We start from the raw sequence: 20,866 nt of genomic DNA on the forward strand, positions 1-20,866 counted from the left end.
ATCACTGGGTCCTTCTGAAAAGGAAGACATAAGTGGCAGTGGGGTAGAGCTCCTTACTGTTACAAAGCTGTAGTGGGGGATCTCCTGGCCTCAGCAGTGCTGCAAAACTGCCTGGGATTGCACTGAGCACTGCTGAACAGAGACTGATTTGTCCTTGACTCAGGTGTTGGAAAATGCTGAGCAGTTGGTGTTACAGCAGAGAATTTCATTGCTCTGTGACAGGTAACTCAGCTTTTCTCTGATAAGGGCTTGAGAAATGATGAAGCTTTGCTCATACTGATTTTGAGCCTTAGTCCATGTGGTGCTCATTGCAAATGTATGTACTTTGAGCTTTTTCTTTTTAAGCAAATCCATGTAGCAGTACAAAGCTTAAAATCCAGGGCAGTGGTTCAACATCCTTGTTTCAGGTTCATATCAGGAGGTTGATGCCTGCTGCTGGCAGACACTGCAAGGCACCAACACTGCTTTTTTGAACTGTGCCTTCATGTTGAGTCTGCAGGGAGCCCTGTTAAGAAGGGTTAGATAAACACAATTAGGCTGCATTGCCAGCAATGATGTTCTTATTTAATGCATTAATGAGTGCAGGTGGCAGGACCTCTGAAGTGAATGAAATGCAATGCAAACTCCTGCTGTACTAGCAGAGCCATTGTGAGCCACTGAATGCTGAGCCAGCTCATTTGAGAGATGAGGTGGGAGATGGGAATGAGTTTCCCATGCCTGAACGATAATTTTGAGCATTACCTTACAGCACAACCAGCTTGTGCCAAAGAACCAAGAGCAAGCGTGTTTTAGAGCTGCATTTCTGTCAATAGAAGCATTAAGATAAGGTGGTCACAAAAACACATTGACTTACTTGTCACCTTGTTTTGTTACCTGGAAGGATTCAATAATGTACTGGCTACAAGAATTCTGCTTAGCCCACACCAGCACTTAGTGCTAGAACACCACCAAATCCCTTCCTTTCCTTCTATAGGCAAGATGCTGGAATCCAGCACAATTACTGTGCTCTGTGGCCTTTCCCACGGTGAAACCTGGTTTATATTTCCTGCTGCTTTAACCTTAGTATCAGCGAAATGATCCCTGGAAAGCTTGTATTGATTGCACATGATTGTCTAATTAAAGTGCAATAAGAAGAATTGCAGAACACTCGCTCTTACAGCCTTGTGCTCATTGTAGACACTGTAAATTAGAAAGCTTTCTGTTCAAATATGGAAAATGTCAGTGCTTAATTCCTTTTGCATTTCCAAGTGTCTCCTGAAGGCTGCACTTGTGTGGTTATTTTTTTTTCCTAAATAACAACTGGAAAGAAGTGTTACTTTGAGAAAAAATGAGGCCCCACAGGCTTGCAGGGGCCCTGTTCTAAACCTGCTAGCTGTAACCCTAAAGGAAGGCACTTCTAAAGGAATGCATTTTAATCTGAAACCTGCTAGATGATCCTTTAACATCATGTGCACAAATATAAATGGATAACAATTATACAGTATATAGAGACAAGTCTTTAAATAGCGCTCTCTGGTCTTACCTGGAGGCTGTTTGTTGCTCTGCCTGGACTTCATGGCTGTTTTGCTCCCTATTGCTTGTGGTTTGATACTTTTAGTGACTTGAATCTTCCCGAGATGCGTGCAGTGAGCTAATTGAATATAGATCCTAGTGCTTGATACATAGAAGGAACCCAAGAGTTTGTTGTTACAGGAGTGTATCTTGCTTAGACACTGATTGAATACATGGCCTTGAGGAAATCACTGAACTTACCCAAACCTTCAGCTTGCATCTCATCTCTAGATGACCCATGATTTACTGTGATAAGTAATTCTGCCCAAGACACTGGGCAGAAAGATCAGTAAAGAATGGTGGACTTTAATTAATGATGCATCAACTGCATACAAAACCTCTTAAATACATTCAGTATCATGTGTGAAACTGACTTTCCCCTTTCTTTCCCTTCCAGATGTACTTTCCGATTTCCTAGCACGGTTATAAAGATCCAGTTCACATCTTTATACCATAAAGAGGAAGTAAAAGAGGAAGCCTCAACACATCCCCTTCGGCCACTTTACCCTCAAATTTCACCTCTGAAGATTCACATCCCGGAGCCGGATCTCCGGAGCGTGGTCAGTCCCCTCCCATCCCCCACAGGCACTATCAGGTAAGATGTTGATTCTCAAAAATGTGTTCTCCTACATCAGTCTGTCAGCCCTTGTTTTGTTTGGTATCCTTGGTGCAAGAAATGCCCCATTAAAAACAACTGATGGTTAAATCTCTGATGTTCAAAACAATGGAAGACTGCTAAAATACACTATGGTAGCTGGCAGTAGAGCACAAGGGTTTTGTTTAGGAGCTTGTTTAAGAACTTAGAGGGCTCAAGGGTAAACGTGAGTGTGGTTTCACACTATAGAGTTACATATAGAGTCTATCTTTGGCAGTGGAATTAGAAATATTTATTGAGAGCTACCTATATGCATGCAGAAAAGAAAGCAGGCATATACTTTCTATCTTAAGACTGCCTGTTTTATTTTTATCTCAGTAATATTCTGTTGTTGCTGGGTGGTGCTGCTGTTATCTGAAGTTAGGGACAAGGGTGGCCATTGGCACGCAGTTTCCTGGGAATGGAAGGAAATGGGGGTAGGATATTGACCATGTACTGAGGGGCTGTAGCAATCTAAATGTACATCTGGGCGAGTATCCTGTTTTGTAAATGATCTGATCCATGGATGTGCAGTAGAAATAAGCTGAACATCAAGTTATTGTATGGAATATTTTCCTTCCTTTTCAGTAAAGAGTTGAGGTTACAGTATTTCAGTGAAATCTTTTAAAGTTAAATCTGTTACTTGAAGTATAATTCATTTTATAAAGTAAAGGAGACTCGTGGTATAGAATGATATATTAGAATTTTAAAATGTGTGAGCATCAAAATAGCAAGAGTGTGCCTGGTAATAGTAGTAGCCTTCGGGTTGTTTTCCTGTCTGTACATTTGTAAAAAGGTATAATATGCAAATCTCTTCTTACAGCACTAATTCAGTGAGTAGTATTCAAATCTGCGTGGCTGAGACCGAGACTTCAGTGTCACAATGAAGCCAGTTTGGGTTCGCATGATCCGGAGGCTTGTTTGGGTTTTTCCGACCGTCTTACAGAGCTGCACAGATGTGCAGTGCAGATATTCTAGAAAGAGGGGGCTGGAGGTAGCTGTGGTTTTAGTCCTCTGTTCGGGGACTGCTTTTAGTTTATATTTAACCTTCTCTTTTTAGATGAAGCTTGTTGCTGGGAGGGGAGGGGGATGGTTCCTTTGCCAACATATGGTAGTTAGTTTCCATTCAGTCATCTTGTGCAAAGCAGCACAGTGTGGTTTGTGTTACTAACAGAGGCTGTATCTTTTGACTCTGGCATATGCCTGCAACCGATATTTGATTCCCTGAGAATGTTTCTTTTGCATAAGGAGAAAGTGGAAATAGTAGTGTTGAATTGTGCTCAGCCCCTAATGCAGTGTTTACTAAGGATGATTAATGATTGCATCCGTTTGTCTTGAGAAGAAGCTAATCCAGCCAAGGCTTCAGAAAACCTCAAAAGACATCTGAGGTTTCGCTTGCCGAAGCCCTTTAATTTCCGAGTTCCTCTTACAGAGGAGGGGCTGACACGTTTGTAAACATCCCTGCTCAGCCCCTCCAGCCTTCCCCTCTCCCCCAGCAGGATCTTGCAGCTCTCTCTTGTGGGCCAGGCTTTGGGAAAGTGATTTGGGTGTTTCTGCCTGAGAAGGGAATGCTCCTTTGGGAGCATGTAGCTATGCATTCTGGCCATCTGACTTCCAGGGCAGTTCTTTGCTCTCTTGGTGGCTTCACAGTGCTGGGTGAGGCTGGCAATGTCCTCTCCTCCTTCCCAGAGGCAGAGCTTGGAGGGCTGGTGGGGCTCAGCGTGAAACTCAGACCCCTCTCCCACTACTGCCTTTGGGAGGTGGTTGCTGGGTTCTCCTCCTCCTCCTTCCTCTCCCCCTTCTAGTATTTACTTTCCTAATTTGGTGCGTTTGCCTTGCTCCTCCCTGATTGGCCCGTGGAAAATTATTGCAGTTTGGAAATCCTGGGCAGGGTGAAATTTCCTTTTTGGAAAGTGGCTCCTGGCCCCCTTTTCCTGCCTCCGCCCTGGTGTAGGGCAGGGGCTGTACCTGCACTCCCCAAACCAGATCCAGCCCTGCCCTCCTGACCCCCAGCCCTGCTCTGCCTCCCTGTTTACACTGCAGCGTGCTTCCCTGCAGGTTCTCCCCTGCATGCTTCTGGGTTTTTTCCAGCCTATTTATTTTCCCTCTGCAAAGTGCAGTGCCTAGAGAGGGAATGAGCTTTAGTTAAACAAAACCAAACCTGCCACCCTCAGCAGCTTTGCAAAGCAAGATTGCTGCTTATTCCTGGGGAGAAATGTGCTCACTGTTTTCTCAGCTAGGTGTTTTGTCTCCAGGAGGGGCTGTGTGTGGATGTGTTTTGAATGCTGTTGCACAGCTGTAAGGGAAAATGTTGGTTGGCAGCATGCTGTGAGGGTTACAAATAGGCATGGATTATTTCTTCCTGCTTTAAGTTCAAAACTCCTTTTCAAAAAAGTCAGACTTGCATCTTCCAGGAAGGAAAAGGCCACTGTGGTTGTAAGAACTCAGTAGAAGCAGCCTGCCATTTTACACAACATATGAAAGGGCAGAATAGCACCAAATCACTCCTCAGTAGGTTCAAGGCATTGAAAAGCTCTGTGAAAATCATGTGGGGTTTGGTTGAATTCAGTTCTACTTTTTGGGAGATAAAACTGAGTCACAATTTCAGGATTTAAGGAACTGACTGTCAGTACATGGCTTTAAGCTTCTGCACCTTGGATTTGGAGGATCCTCTTTGAGTGACAGTGGTTCTGCAGAGTTTCTTACCTATGCTGCAAACACTTAGCTTTGCCTGATTTAGTGATACGCAAACACCTTTACCTGATTTAGTGATAAATGCACAGTATCTACATGTATGTGACACTCTGTTGCAATCCAGTGTGCAGAGTGGCTAGTGCTTGGGTTATTATCAGATCTACAGAGACAAGGTGTGATGCAGGACTCTATTCCTGGTCTCAAAGTCTTGCTGATTTGGAGTTCAGATTTATAGTGTTTAGTTTCTTTTTTACTATAGTCCAGTCATTGTTAATGGCCCTGTAGCAGTAACTTAACTCAGTTTACCAAATAGCATCTCTCTGCAGCCTTGCCCCTCAGAGCTGGGGTGTTTTTAATATTTGAAAATTAAATTCTTTCTTTGTACTTGCTTCCCTATTCTAAACAGCAGTTGTGTTCTCTCAGTGAGATAAATATCTAGATAGATTTATAGATACACACACACTGCAATACAGAAATACTAAATGTCATACTATGGAGGTTGGTATTATTATTCATGTTTTACAAGTGCTACTTCTGGCTTATCTCTGCAATAGAATAACTTCGGGCTTGAACGTTTTGTCTTGTACTTGTTTGGGTTTTTCACAGAAAAGGCATGGATTCTTAGTTCACAAACATAGTCTTTATCAGTAAAAAAATTTCTGACATGTAGGAGTAAGAGTCCTTAGGGCCCTGTGAGAATCACTGCTTGAAAAGTGAGGTTCAGTGTTAACAGCTAAGCTGGTAAATATTTGTGTGTGAACCCAAATTTGTATTTTAACTGTTTGTACTTAATATGCCTGCCCATGTTTGGCTTTTATTAGAAGGGTTGTTAAGTAGTTTACAATGTAGTTAATGGTATGAATAATGAAAGATCAACTTCTTTTGTTCTATAAGCTTGATTAGTAACCCAGAAGGTGTGAGCTGAATTGCTTGGTTTCATATGGTACTTTTTTCACTAAGAGAAATGAGTCCAGTAACACATTGCATGCTCTGATAGCAGATTACTCAGAGGTAGCTGCAATTTTCTTGACTTAACCACCAACTTGTTTTGTGGCCTTTAACAGGTCATTTAAATTCATTGTCTGATTTTTATGCATGCGTAGTGTAATTACTACTTCACAAGCGTGTGTAGTAGATAAATTATGTATTGAGCTCTTATTCCATAAAGCATGACAAGAGTGTGTGTGAGCCATGTTCCAGCAGACCTGCAAATGCTGGCTCTGCTTTGATCCAGACTTGGCTGGGAAAAAGGGGGGGTGCTTTTTATAGGCTCTAGGATAGCCATGCACTGCTGTTTCACAACCCTTGGGATTTACTCTGCATTTGCACATTTACTCTGAAGGTGTGTATAGGGGGAGGCTGAATGAAGCCTGGCTTCAGTGGATGCATTCACTCACTGGAGCAGGATGCATAAATATTCCCTGCTCCGTTTCATTCAGGCTTTGCCTCTTCCCAGAGCACTGTGAGCCATTGAACTGAAACGCCGCTGAAGAGCTCCAAGGCAGGTTTTTTGCAGGCTCTTTTGCATTGTCTAAGTTATACATTACTTCCTGCACTCAGGCAGAATGCACAGCTCAGGCAACTCCCACAATTGGACAGAGAGGTGATTATTTTTAATCACCCGAGTCTCCAAACCACAAGCCAAGGAGGATGATGCATATACATCACATAAGAGAAGCAACAGTCTTGTGCTGGGCTGGGGAGCTCCTATGCATGTTTATTGCAGATAATGGACTGTGTGCTAGAGGAGATGTGCCAAGCTGTGTGCTGGAGGAAGGCTTGCAGATGTCACCAGCTACAGGAGCAGTTCCTCTTCCGCAATGAGTATAAAATGTTCACTGAATCCACAGTCAGAGTGAAGTCACTTCCTTTCCAGGGGAACTACTGGTGCACTGAAGAGTAATAACAATTTCACCTTTCGTGGATAGCTCACTTTCTCTCAATTGTGGCTTGTTCGACAGCTTTGGTTTTCTTCAGCATTAAGCAGGCAGCTCTCAGATTTCTCCTTTCACATCAAAATCCAGCTTGGTTTGGCAGTCTCACCACTTGTGATTGCTTCTGAAACCTGTCTGAAATGTGCAACGTGCAAGAACTTGCCTTTCTTTGAGTTAGGATTTTGGGGCTAGGCCGGGGAAGGTGAGAGCAGTGGAGGATTCTCAGCCATTCTTGCTGATTGGTGTATCGTGGAAAGGCTTGTTTCGCAAGTCCAAGGGCTGTACTTTGACCTGATTCTTGCTTATTGCACATAAAAAGTGTTCCTGTATCTTTGTGCCCCTTTTTGCAGGCTCATGAAGCAGAGTACTGGGGTAGTCAGAGGTTTGTTCTGTTTCTCTAACCATAGTCCTTGTGCCTGGGGCAGCACACCTCCAGCTGGCACTCGAGGAAGAGACTGGGGAGGATTTTAAGAAATGGTGATTTTTTTTTTTTTCCTCAGTGCCCAACAGGGGCTTAAAAAATGCTCAGTCAGACTGGAATCTGTATATTGGCAGCATTACCAAGGCTGTAACTCTTATCCCTGCTCTGTCTCTGTACCTGCTTCACAAATGTGCATGTGGGAATTTTTCAAAGGCACTACCATGTGAATTCCATATCCTAAACGAGCAATGGTTTTGTTCTTCTTTAGCAGTGCAGATTCCAAGTCAGGTAAACAAATTTTTATGGGATCCCAGGTAATCTTTCCTCTTTGTCATAGAGAGGATAGGTACTTTTTCCTTATGTCTGGTTTAAATTTATCCTTCATAGCTTGATCCCTTGATTGAGTAATAAGGCAACTTTCCTGCATTCTACTACTGCCTCTCCTTCTGGGGAAGTTGGCACTGGAATTTGGGAGTGTTTTGGTTTCCAGATTGTTCACAGACTTGTAATATGACCATAAATAAATAATGTAAGCACTTGTTGATTCATTTTTATTTTTATTACCCCCTAGTCCATAAAACGTGCCTAGTATTGTGAGGCTGTGGAAATCTTCACATGAGAATCTCGGTGTGCCCAGGGAACAGATCCCTCTAGCAGTGTTCTGCCTCAGACATGGGTATCTTGGGGATCATATAAGAACACAGAAAACAGAGTAATGCTGACTTAGGTGTAGTTTGCCTCCATTTTCTTGGACAGGAGACTGCCTTGAAGCAGGGACTTCCTGACTACCTGTTTTCTAAAGCCCCTGGTGACTTCCCTGTCTCACCCCAAGAACTTGAGTACTGGTCTTTTCTGTTCACACAGACTTTATCACCAGCCCTGTCTTACAGCATGTCACTCCACAGGGTAGCCACAGAAGTAGAAGCACTTTCTTTTGTTTTGGACATGCTGCTTAGTTTCATTTTGTGCTCACCATCTCTTTTGGTGTAAGAGGCCTGGAGCTAAACACTTCCTCTTGTTTTTATAGCTGTGTCACTTTGCACCTCAGCTTCTGTCTTAAACAATTTTTTCTTGTACAAAATCCATTCTATATCTCTAATCATCCTACTTAGCCTTGTCAGTACCTTCTGTAGATCTGCTCTATCCTTTTTTGTTTCTTTTTTTTATGAGAGTAGACAAGCACCACACGGTGTCCTGGTGTGAATGCACCATGCACACAGTGGTACACCCTGTTTTTGCAGGCTGATTGTTTGGTTAAACAAACTGATTGTAGACATTCCAATAGCAGTGTAGCACGTTGTACACACTCTCCAGCAGCTTAGAGTTAATTGCTGCTAGCAAGTGCTGTGAACTTACAGGCCGGGTTCCTCTTGGCAGGAGTTGAAAGTGAATCGTGGTGTTACAAAGAACGTTCAAGCCCCGTGTTTAAAAGGCATCCTTCCACTTACATGGGTGAGTGTATTGCAGACACTGCCTTTAGCCCTCATCTTTCTGGCCTTCCTGCCAAAGAAGGGTTAAGTCTGAAATGGAAAACATGCTGCAGAGGTCTGGTGTGATTCAGCACGTGGCTGTAGTCTGATTCTAAAGCTGAGTTCTCAGCGTGGTATTTAGAGAACTGTGGCTCAGTGGCTGCCTGCAGTCACTGTTTCAAGTTGAGATGCTGAATCCTCAGCGGATATCAAAGATCTCTGGCACTTGGGGCATTAACCATGGTACTGTGGGATTAAGACCGGGTAACTGCAGCTGGGTTGCTTCCATGCTCTGTGTGTCTTTCAGTGGTGTGAAACACTTGCTTCCTCTCCAAAATGTTCTCTTCCATAACAAGCAATCTTAACCCAAATTAGGTTGGATTGATTGTAAGCTAGGTTTGCCAGCATGGACAGTGAGCATGGATCACAGCAGTGTGGTAGGATGTCAGAGCAGGGTGAAATTGCGGATCTAGCTGTGCTTTTCTCAGTGAAAGGTTACAGCATCAACATGGATCAAGTTATGGCCAAGCATTGATGCCCTGTTAATATCCAACAAATCATTATTACTGTCCTTGCAGTTGATTTTTGTAGCACAAACAGGTGTTTGTAGGGAAAACTCCTTGTTTCATAATACTTTTAAAGGGGGTGTGAGTGCATGCAAGCATCCCTGGCCAGCCCCTGGCTTTGGGTGGTGAGGAGAATTCCAGGAACTCCAGGAAACTGATGTCACTGCATTGTGTTTGCTTGTTTTCTTTTGACTGCACTAATGTTTAATTTTAACTTAACCCTCAGAGGAGTATTTTTAGTAAAACTGTTTCTTCACTCCTTCTGTCCGATGCTGGGAGGGGAACAGATTGTGTCTCCTTGTTTTTTCCAGTAGTCAGCTCTTTCTGCCTCCCCTCTGAAGAGCTGTGATGATTGACTGAGAGCTTGAACACTCAGCAGCATGTGTTACCCTGGCTGTGCATGGAGTGCCTAAATGCTGGTGTTTGTTCTGTCCCCACATCTCTTGGTTTGATCATTGATCCAGGCTGAAAGGAAGCAGATCTACCTGGACAAAAGTGCTTCATTCTGATAAAAGATAATATCTCTTCCAAATCTTTGGCCTGTGGCTGTCCCAAGGGGCAGCTGGCTTTTCTACAAGTTATTAACACTTTAGTTTGGAGGGGCTCTGTCAACACTCCAGAGAATCACAGTCCTGCAAGGGATGGTTTCTCCCATTGATTTTTTGTTTGTTTGTTTTTTTTAAGCAAGAGATTGTTCTTAAAATTCAGAAGGTAGAGCTGGAGAGACAAAAACTGAGCTGCTTGCTCTGCTGATCTAGAATAAAGGAATAAATTCTTTTATCTATTTTTATTTATGTATTTATTAAAAAGGAAAAGAAAAAGCAAGAAATACAGCTCTGCAGAGCATGGATTTATTGGAGAACTTTTCTCTCTTCCATATCTTTGTCCTGAGTTTTGGCTTCTGTCTCTGTGGTTTGCTGTTTCTGTATTTCTGCAGACAAATAACAAAATGAGAAAACTCTGTTTCATCCTATTCCATTTCTAGCCCGTGTGTTACAATAATTGCTCGGGTGCCAAACACAAAAAGAATCGCTGTGTTTTTGGTTTGTCATTGTTTCATGTAGGGAAATGGCTTTCAGCTGTAATTATCTGCACATTATAAGAAGTGTGTATATGAAGAAGCTATTGAAAAATGACAGCAGAATAATTAAATTCACACCAACTCCTCATGTGAATACTAAGACATCAAGAGTGTCTTCTGTGGTTTAGTATTACCCACTTCCAAAGCTTGGAGTAGCAAATTTTCATTCATTTTCCTGCACAAATAGGTCTCTGCTCTTTGAAAGGCTGGGTAAGAAATGCCTTTATCGCTGGCAAAGGGAGATCTGTTAGTATGGGCTCATCCACATTTTATATCTTGCACCAGCTGAAAGCTTTACCTTGTGCTGTGCTCCTGAACAGCATCACCCATGAATGCCCAGGACTATTGGTGGGCACTGAAGGGGTTACCAGGTGCTGTACAAAGCTGGTATATGGGACAGGGGTGAGCTTGGTTTCCCTGTTGGAAGGGTTTGTTGTGGCTGGATATTTGTGCTGCCTTTCCTCTGCCTTCCAGCTCCCCCCCCTCCCCATTCTGTAATTCACTTTTAAAAGAAACCAGTCTGGGTTGTGCTGAGCTCAGCACTGCAGCCATTTGCAGAGACACCACAAGGAGTAGCAGCACTTCTCAGTTTACAGGCTGGACTGTGGTAGGAAATGGTCATTCCTTACACTGACAAATTGCTTCTGCACCCAAGGTATTGCCCACTGAGCAAACAAGGGTTGTCTCACTGCTTCCTCTCCATCCCTGTGTGCATGTGGGGGAAGCTATCCAGACAGTCACCTTTTGAGGAAGGCACCAATGTTCTGTGTTTTTTCATGCAGCATTTGGTGCAGTGCTCTGATGAGTGTCAGCATTTGTTTGTCAGTTTGTGTGTCAGTTATTGGGCATTTCACCAGTAAGAGGATTGTTTATGCCAGTTTTACTGAAATCTAGTTCCAGCTGTGAGCTTCAATTTGCATCTTTTCATACAATTTGAACTGCTTGTTTTGCTATGTAAATCTTCTGTGTATTGGTTTGCTTTCTTGTTTACTGTTTCTCTGCTCCTAGAAGACATTTGTAATCCTGGGATTTGGCTGTGCATCCTGCTGTTCTGGCACCGAATCCCTCAATTCTGGACAGCCCAGGACAAGGGAGAGACAGAAAAAGGGAATTTCAGCTTCCCAGACTCATCCCTCTCTTCCCATCCTTCCAGGCCAGGTTGGATGTGGCTTGGAAAAACCTGGTCCAGTGGAAGATGTCCCTGCCCACAGCAGGGGGTTGGAACAAGGTGATCTTTAAGGTCTCTTCCAATCCAAACCATTCTTTAATTCTTCCAACCCTACAAATCAAGGACATGTAATCATTAGACAAGCCTCTAATTAGTTCTCATCTTGTAGCACTCATTTCTGTGTGCCTGAGTGATTGTTGCAAATTTTAGCCCCCTTTTATGTGTTTGTAGCGTTTTATCACCTTTCACAGCCTGTAGTGCTCAGCCACCGTTCCTGTAATGCCATCTTGTGGTGGCCCTGCCACTCTGAGTGTGCCTTTTCCAGCCAAAACTGATGTTGGGCTGTCTTTGTGTGTAGGCAGTGAGTGCAGCTCCCCTTTGCTGGCTACATGAGTGTGGGGTGAATCAAGGAAACGCCTGTCTCCAGCTGTGTGGTGTCAGGGTATGGTCTTGTGAAGCTCAGATTTGATGTTGGAGGCTTCCATGGCAGATCCCTGCTCTGGGTTCTTTAGCTCTGATGCTGTAGAACTGTCTGTTAGAAGGATTGATTAAATATGATCTGTGTTTCAAGGAGATTTCTGTGTTGTTCCATAATAACAAACTATTCATTTACTTAAATATTCATCCCTGATACTCTCTGTGTTGTTTGCAGTTTTAAGTGCTTCTCTAAACACAAAGGAGTTATTTAATACTTTGAAACACTGCTCTGTTGTGATTGCAGGAAGTGTATATATGGCAGGGAGTGTCAGGATTTTGTAGAAATTCCAGTTTTATCTCTGGTGGTTTTTTTTCTCAGTCTGTCTGGGCTTTGGATAAGCCACTGGGGTAAAGCTAAGGCCATTGCATCTGGTTCTCCATGGCCAGAGAGCTTTACTGTACCTTCGAGAGTAAGAACTGCGTGCCTTGGTAATAAATGAAGTAACAACTATATTTCTTTTTTTTCTTTTTTTGCCTCTCCAGTGTTCCCAACTCATGCCCAGCCAGTCCACGTGGTGCTGGATCCTCAGGATATCGTTTTGTTCACAACATTACCTCAGATCTGCAGCTGGCAGCAGAGTATGCGGCAAAGGCAGCATCAGAGCAGCAGGCAGATGCATCTGGCGGGGACAGCCCAAAGGTTCACACAAGCATTATTTACCCAGCAGTGCTCCTTGGGAGGATTATTAAAACCTGGGGCTTTATTGCTAGTCCTGGTTAGAGTTAAAAGGGGTTTAAGAACACCCTGGTCATAAGGGTGCTGTGTACAGTATCCTCCAGGGGTTTGAGGTCATTCCTTCAGATTGTCCTTGGCTTTGTGGTAGTCTCTGCTTGCTTAGCTGCCCAAAATATATTCAAATCACTCACTAAAGTGTTTAAACAAGAATAATTGTTTTACTTATTTGATAAATCAAGATCCCATAAAGAGGAGGCGCATAAAATTCAACATCTCATTTTGTTCTTTAATTAATGGTATTTTGCAAAACACAGTTGGAGAAAGCAGAAGCAGGGGAAGAAACCCAGATCCTTGTCATGAGAAGTCTGTAGTCAGACTTTGAAAGAAACATGAAGGCCTGTCAAGTAGGCGTTAAACGAGGAGAGTAGCAAGTGGAATTTAGATTTAAAAATAACTTAGAATGATAAAATGTAATTTTGGTGAGCTGATCTTCAGATCAAAGTTAAAAGTTCCATACCCAAAACCACCTGATTTGGGATTGGGTGGAGGAGCACACTACTAGATGGGTTTTTTTGGTAGACTTAATTCTCCCTTGAGACAAGAAGGGTTGTTCTTGATGAAGTAATGCAAAGAGTTGGAAATACGAGATCTAGCAAGCAAATTAAAGTTCCTAGAATGAAACAAATCCTGCTGGAGAAGGGAAGGAGTGGCATCAGGTTTCATGTTGGACTTGTTGCTGGGAGGAGGGCTGATAACATACTGCCTGAAACCTTTCTAACAGAGTGGAGCTGTAGCTGGGCAGAACTGAGGGCTTTAATTCATGAACACAGAAAGCATTGAGTGTACCTGTACTCTAGATTCCAATTGCCTGTCTTGACCCCTTTCCTTGTGCTGGTGTAAGCATGTGTGGGAAATTTGGTGGGGAAAGGAATCAGACTGAAGTTGGGGTTTATGTGTGTTCATGGGGAGATGGAAGGAGGTACTTTCATCTGACTCAGCCCTGTAGCTCTGTTTGCACACAACTGCTTGTGCTAAATGGGGTGGTGGCAGCATAAAACAGCAGTGGGAGAGCTGATGTTGTCTTTGCCCTGCTGCTCTCTTGGCATCAGTGAAAATTACAGCCCAATGTGCTTTTTAAGTTTGTGTTGTGGTACGCTGCAGTGTAAGAATTCTTTGTTAGTGACTAAATTTTTGTTTGGTTTTTTCCTTGCTTAGGATGAATCCAAGCCACCCTATTCTTATGCTCAGCTAATTGTGCAGGCTATATCTTCAGCACAGGACAGGCAATTAACACTAAGTGGGATCTATGCCCACATTACCAAGCATTATCCGTATTACAGGACTGCTGACAAAGGCTGGCAGGTGAGTTCTTGATACTGACAAGCTTTTAAACTACTTTGACATGGCTTATCTGCTTTGAAATGCATTTATTAAAGATTTGGGGCACTGGGAATAGAGCTGCTTTGACTGTTCCCAGAGTGAATTTGTTTAACACAAGCTGACTAGTTCGTTTGTGGGTGATTAGTTGGGGTTTTTTGAATACTTTGTAGGGCAATGTAGTGTGTTACTGTTGGGCTCTCTGGTTCCTCTTTTAATGCTGTATTCCTGTGTCTTTCATTTTGTATTTGGTTTCCCTACATCCTTGCTTGTCACTCCTCTGGCCAGATACTTGCTTAATCCTTCACCTCATCTTTGGCCTGATTTCTCCAAGCAGAGGATATCCAACCTAAAACTGAGGCTCCAGTTTTTAATTATAGCACCTTAAATCATTACAGATGTTTTGTTTTCCCAATGTATCAGCTGCATTGCCTAAGTCACAGTTTGCAAGTTCTGAATTTGAGTGGGAACTTGGGAAACTAGGAGTCCATGCACTCCTTGTGGTACTCGGGGAAATCTGAGCAACTTCAGAGGAGAGCTTGGATGCAGTTAGCACATGCTAAGTCAAACTTCAATGTTCACTTGAGGGCTGCTTCCAAAGTGTCAGGAGCCTCAACTCCACCTGCTTTCAGACTTTTTCTTGGCATCACACCTCTGCCATGGGTGTTGGCATTTGAATGTAATACACTATTACAGCTGCAAAGGCTCTCGCAGCTGCTGATTTCACTCTGTGCAACTGGCAGGAGCAGAACTGCTTGGTGCACTTTGAGTGCAGTTGGAATAAATACATTTCTGCCTCCCTGGCTTTTCCCTGCAGTTCTAATTAATTGTGGAATTCACTTCCTGCCCTAACCTGCTCTGCAGAGTTGTGCTTTGTGAACCAGTTGCTGCATCCTGCTTCAGAGAGCTGCATTTCAGTAGGGAGTGAAGTGGCCTTTTTCTCTCCCCTCCAGTGGCATTGTAAGGCTTCACCAGGGAAGAGATTGTCTAAACCTGCTAGAAAAGATTTATTTTTGTTTTGAAAGTGGAAGAGGGATGAGTTTATGCACACAGGGGCTTGCTGAGCCCTTCCCCAGCCCCAAAAGGCAGCGCTACACCCTGTCAGAGGTGGCCTGTTGCAGTGGAAAGGATAAACAGTCTTGTCATCATCTAGAGAGCTACAGAGTGCCACAGAGCTCATGGATTCCTCCCAGAGCTGGCTGAGGGCATGTTGGCTGCCTTGCATTGTGATTACTGTGAGATGCAGTGTCCTCTAGGGCATGTTTGGGCACCCTGGTAATCGTTTGGCAGGTGAGCAGTTAGCACAGGCTCAGACAACTTTTTCCACTTGCCGAGAATAAAGCCTGTCTTTTGAGAGAGTTCTGATGTGGTTTACAGTGATTTCCCCCTGCCTCAGCAAAAGCTCTGCTTTCATGGCTTTCCACAGAGAAGTCACTGCTCTGACTGGCTCCAGATGTATTTAAGTAATGGTTAGCACCAAGCAAACCCATCTTTCAGCTTGGTTAGGAGAAACTCTGACACTTTCTCCCAGGTTTTCTCCTGCTGTTCCCCTGTGACTTTGGAGCCGTGTGAGTTGAGTGACTTGTTTCTACCTTCAACACTGATTCTGGCAGCGTGGATTTATTTTTCCAAGCTGTGTGGTGCAACCCATTTGTCTTTGTTACATACTTCTACATGGCAAAATAATCACCTCATTCCTCTGCTTCCTGCAGAATTCCATTCGGCACAACCTCTCCTTGAACCGTTACTTTATTAAAGTCCCACGCTCCCAAGAAGAGCCTGGAAAGGGCTCCTTTTGGCGAATTGACCCTGCCTCTGAAGCCAAACTTGTAGAACAAGCATTTAGAAAAAGAAGGCAAAGAGGAGTGTCCTGCTTCCGAACACCTTTTGGGCCTCTCTCCTCCAGGTAACTTCAGTTTTCTCTCATCTCTCTGCCAAACTCATTACAAAGAAAATAAACTAAAACTTCTCCTGAAGTACAGTGAGTAAACTTTGCTTCTGTTTATAGTTTGAGAGGTGATATAGTTAGTCCTGAAGCATAATCTGAAAATTGTCCTGACTTCTTAAGTGTTTAATAAAAAAAAAAATCCAGATTCAAACTGCAAAAATGCATCAAATAACATATCTGTTTTGGCATCATTTCAAAGAAATTCAAAGCAGTTATCACTGGAGTGAGTGTTTTCAGATGCCAATCTCTGATTTCAGGAAAGCTGTGTTTAGATGTGGATTAGATCATAGTGGGAATAACTTCTGTGGTATTTAAAACACTCTCCTATAGGGAAGATCATGTTGATGGTGGTTGTCAGCAGTGAAGCAATGGGAGTTGTGTGTGGCTGCTTCAGTCAGCTCCACTGCCTTGTGCAGTGACAGCTTCTTTGAGCCCTGTAGCTGTGAGGAGAAGACTTGGAATTCAGCACTAGCTGGAGCAGTTTCATGGAACATTCCTCCCACACCTCCTATTTTCTCTGTTAAAATGTGGGGGAAACAGGAGGAGAATTTTTCAGCTTTTTATTCTGGTTTGTCATTAAAGAAATCTACAATTCCTCACATATTTGGGACCAGAGATGGGAACCAAGGGGTTGGGGAGGGAAGCAACAGGGGAGAAGGGGAAGCAACTGCTCTGTAAGCATATGCAGGGCCAGACTCTTGCCTCTACTTGCATCTTTCTTCTCCTCCCTGTCACTCTCAAAGTCTGACATAGATTCTTTGAGAATGACTTCAAGTTATAAAACTGATCTGCATGTGGCTGAGATCTGAGGACTCTCTGTCAGCAGTGGGTCTAACAATGAAAGGTTCACCCTTCTCTGAAGGCTCCAGTTTCCTTCCGCAAGGAATAACTCAACAGTATTTGGAGCTGGAGTGTTTGTGGGGTCCCTGTGTACCTTTCAGCTCTTCCCAGCAGGACTGCAGTGGGTGGTGTGGAAGAAAGGCTGTCCTTCCTAGAGAATCCTGTACTGGACATAACTCTGGGTCTCTGCTGCTGTCTTGTGGTTAAAATGCATCTGCACTTTTCAACACTATGTTTTGGTGTTTCAGGAGTGCTCCTGCCTCCCCTACTCACCCTGGCCTGCTGTCCCCTCACTCTAGTGGCCTACAGACTCCAGAGTGCCTGTCACGGGAGGGCTCACCCATTCCACATGATCACGACTTTGGGTCAAAGTTAGCCTCAGTTCCAGAGTATCGGTATTCCCAGAGTGCACCCGGTGAGTAGCTCTTGTTCCAGAGGCTGGCTGTTCACTTGCCCCATGTGCCATGCTGAGGACACCCTAGGAAGGCTTCTCCAAGTGCTTTTTGGAAGATCCAGGACTCACTTTACACTTTGTTATTAGAGACTGATGGTACAGGTACAACTTCAACCCATTTTTCTTACTGCACTTTGAATGAGGGGCAGAATGTGTAGAGACAGCTGATCCAACCTTGAGCTACATGGCTGTAAAGATCTGACAGCAGAGTAGCACACAGCTCACTGGCTCTCATTTACCAGCCTCTGGATAAGATCAGCTTGGCTACACCAAGCTCTGGTGCTGTGGCCAGGGCCTGGTAAATACCTGCTTGTCATCTGTGCTGACCTGGAGTGTAGCATGAGGTTGGAAGGCAGAGCTCATTAAGGAAAGCTTGGGTTGGGGCGTTTTCTTAATGTTCAGTATGGTTTTATTCACAGAATACAAGATGACAAGTAAGGTTTTTGTACATGAGGGAGAAGTTTCAAGGTGGTATTTTTGAAGCTTTGATTTTTTTTGTTTGTTTTTTTCTGCCTCTGTTCCTGCCAGTGCTGAAGCACTGAGTAGACTGGAAGTGCACAGATGAAATAAATGGAGGTATTTTTGCCTCTCCTTTTCACATGTGCTTCTCTTTTCTATTCAGGATCTCCAGTGAGTGCCCAGCCAGTGATTATGGCTGTTCCTCCCCGACCATCCACCCTGGTGGCCAAACCAGTGGCCTACATGCCAGCATCCATAGTGACTTCTCAGCAGCCTTCGTGCCACGCAATCCACGTCGTTCAGCAAGCTCCCACAGTTACCATGGTCCGAGTGGTGACCTCCTCTGCAAACTCTGCAAATGGATACATCCTCACAAACCAGGGCACAGCAGGAGGAGCTCATGAAGCTGCAGGAGCAGTGTTGGACTTAGCTGCTGAGCACCGAGGTAGCGTTTCACCTCCCTTGCTACTCTGCTAATAAGTCTTGAGCAGGCTAGGAGAGAGAGTGGTTGAATATTTTCACTCAGTAGGCACTGAGCCATTAAAAAAGATGTTTCTTCAGGTAAAACCTAAACCAAATGAGAGCTCATCCATTTTTTGTCTCCACCAGAAAGCAGAAAAGCTGTGTTCCCATGTCTCCTGGGGAACAAAACTAACAGACTTTGGAGCCTGAGAAAACATACAGTGCTTAAAATTTGCTTATTACCATAGAATGATCGGAATTGGAGGGTACCTTGAAAATCATCTCATTCCAATCCCCCTGCCATAGTCAGGGACACCTTCCGTTATCCCAGGTTGCTCCAAGCCCCATCCAACCTGGTCTTGGACACTTCAAAAATGTGTCAGCCACAGCTGCTCTGGGCAACCAGTGCCAGGGCCTCACCACCTCCACAGGAAAGAAGTTCTTCCTAATATCTCATCTATACCTGGTCTTCTCAGTTTGAAGCCATTCCCCCTTGTTCTGTCTCTCCATTTTTTTTTGTAATTATCCCCAATACCAATATTATGCCTATATATTGGCTATGAAAGTGTGTGTATTTTCCAGCCAAAAGAGAGAGGCTGGGAAAGGCTGCAACTCTACTTCAGGATGGCTTTGTAAATAAATGATTAAGCCCTTCTTTTTTACAGGCCTGGATTCCTAGAGGAAAGAATGTGCTTTTGGAAATGCAGGCAGTGCCGCATTAAAGCAATCTTCAAAAACCAGTTAGAACAAAGGCCTTTTTTTTGTCCCTAAGCTGGAAATTCCAGCCTTGAGGGATTTAGTGAGTTAAATATTCTCTTGCTGTGATCTAGACAACACCTTGTCTGCTCCCCATTTCAGAAGGTCTTAGTGCTACGAGGTCAGTATATGTTGTACCAGCAGCAAGGCTGGTTTCTCTGACTGCTTTTATGTGGGCGGTGGGACAGTGGTCCTTCTCTCTAAGGGAAGGAAAAAATGACAAAGAGCTTCCCCTCTTGAAGCAGCAGGACCACTGGCATTTTTAGTTCAGCACTGGTTATCTTGCTTGAGTTTCACTTGCATTCTGTAGAAATTCCTGTCTGGATCCCATACATGTTCCTGAAGCACTAGCAGTTGCAGCTGCCTGTCACCTGCTCCCTTCTTTCATTTACTGGTTCTTGCTGTTACTTGTTCTTTCCCTACTTATCCCACTCATATCCTTTTGTAGTCTCTACTTTCCTTGCTTGATGCATTTTCCTTCCTGAACTCCTTGCTTTCCTTGCCTTTTCTCTCCCCATTCCCATCAGCTTGCCTGCAGGTTTCAGCTCCGTGCTTAGTCCCATATAACTCCACTCTTGTGTGCAAATGTAAAAATGAGAGAGGCCTTCTTTTCCTGCAGGCTAATGAGATTGTGCTTCCTGCCCTCTCTCTTTTGAGACCCACAGAGCCCCTGGGAGAGTGGTTCCTCTCCTTTCCTGCATGCCTGTATTTGTTGCATACCTGCTGAATTAACCCCTTACTTATCCTGGGAAGTGAGAAAAGTGGTTTAGTGCTCTCAAGCAGTTACCTCCGCGTAGGAACTCTGCTGTCCTTTTCCATTTTTCATTTTTCCTCCATCCTGTTTTTTTCCTATACTTCCATAGCAAAAACCTGGCAATTGTAGGAAGACCTCCTTGTAAATCAACCTCCATATAGGCCTGACAGCAAGCTGCTGCAGACTTCTGGCTCCAGGCATTGTTTAAGATCTTAATGCCTTCTCCTGCTGTGTGGTATTGAAAGTCAGGCCAGTTTGTTTGAAATTGCAAAGTAAGCTATGAGATTTGCAGTGCTTGCTGTCCATATCACAGCTGTGATGTGTCAATAAGGGAGGTGCTGCCTTTTTAGGGCAAAGGGTCAAATCGATGGGTTTGATCTTTTGATTTATTTTTTTTTATTTTTTCTTGTGGCTTATATGGTAAGAAAAATGTTCTTAATATTGATAGAGTAAATGTGTAATAGAGATTACTTTGGTCTTTCCAAATACTCATCCCTGACCTTCTGTGGTGCTGAGGTATTGCAATCCTGGTGTATGTATTCCTGCTGAAGTGTAAATGAGAATAAAACCTGCCTCTAAGCCAGGGCAGCGACTGATCCTTGTCTCTTCCGCAGGCATGGACGAGAAGCCAACGATCGCATTTGCCACGATCCCCACAGCCAGCCGTGTTATCCAGACCGTGGCCAGTCAGATGGCCCAGGGTGTCCCTGGGCAGACTGTCACCATCCTGCAGCAGGCAGCTCCGGTGGCCCTGGGCCAGCACCAGCTCCCGGTGCGGGCGGTCACCCAGAATGGCAAACACGCCGTGCCCACCAACAGCATCGCCGGCAGCGCCTACGGTGGGTCTGGCACTGCTCCCCGAGCTCAGCAGCCAGGGTGTAAAGCTGCCAGTGTTTTCTCCTCTTGCTTTCTGTGTATCGAGTTATTCCCTGTGTCCATCTCAAAGGTATTGCAATGCTTCCACTTCTAGGGCTGTCAGTCAGTGGGAGGTTCCTTTCTGTCCACCTCTGCTCCCTTTCCTGGGGGAAAAGCTCTGTTCTCTGCAGAAAAGCCCTGACCTTCCTTTGTGTTATTAGTACTGAGGCTACCACTTGAGGTTATTTGTTGAAAGTGTCAGTGATTCTTGTGGAGAGCCTGTTTTAATT

The 20,866-nt window shown here is 44.1% G+C and overlaps 1 protein-coding gene across 1 annotated transcript in view; it reads left to right on the forward strand.

The window, feature by feature from the left end:
• Positions 1–20,866, forward strand: part of FOXK1 (forkhead box K1) — a 50,652-nt gene that overhangs the window by 24,985 nt on the left and 4,801 nt on the right. The window contains exons 2-8 of the mRNA XM_005523192.3: positions 1,949–2,146; positions 12,479–12,635; positions 13,887–14,033; positions 15,761–15,954; positions 17,085–17,251; positions 17,913–18,194; positions 20,336–20,560. Coding sequence (XP_005523249.3) covers positions 1,949–2,146; positions 12,479–12,635; positions 13,887–14,033; positions 15,761–15,954; positions 17,085–17,251; positions 17,913–18,194; positions 20,336–20,560 — 1,370 coding nt within the window. The remainder of the gene's footprint in view (positions 1–1,948; positions 2,147–12,478; positions 12,636–13,886; positions 14,034–15,760; positions 15,955–17,084; positions 17,252–17,912; positions 18,195–20,335; positions 20,561–20,866) is intronic.

This window comes from Pseudopodoces humilis, chromosome 18, assembly GCF_049639895.1.
Source record: "Pseudopodoces humilis isolate 2021_Gansu_Grassland_sample_001 chromosome 18, ASM4963989v1, whole genome shotgun sequence".
Lineage (NCBI taxonomy): Eukaryota > Metazoa > Chordata > Aves > Passeriformes > Paridae > Pseudopodoces > Pseudopodoces humilis.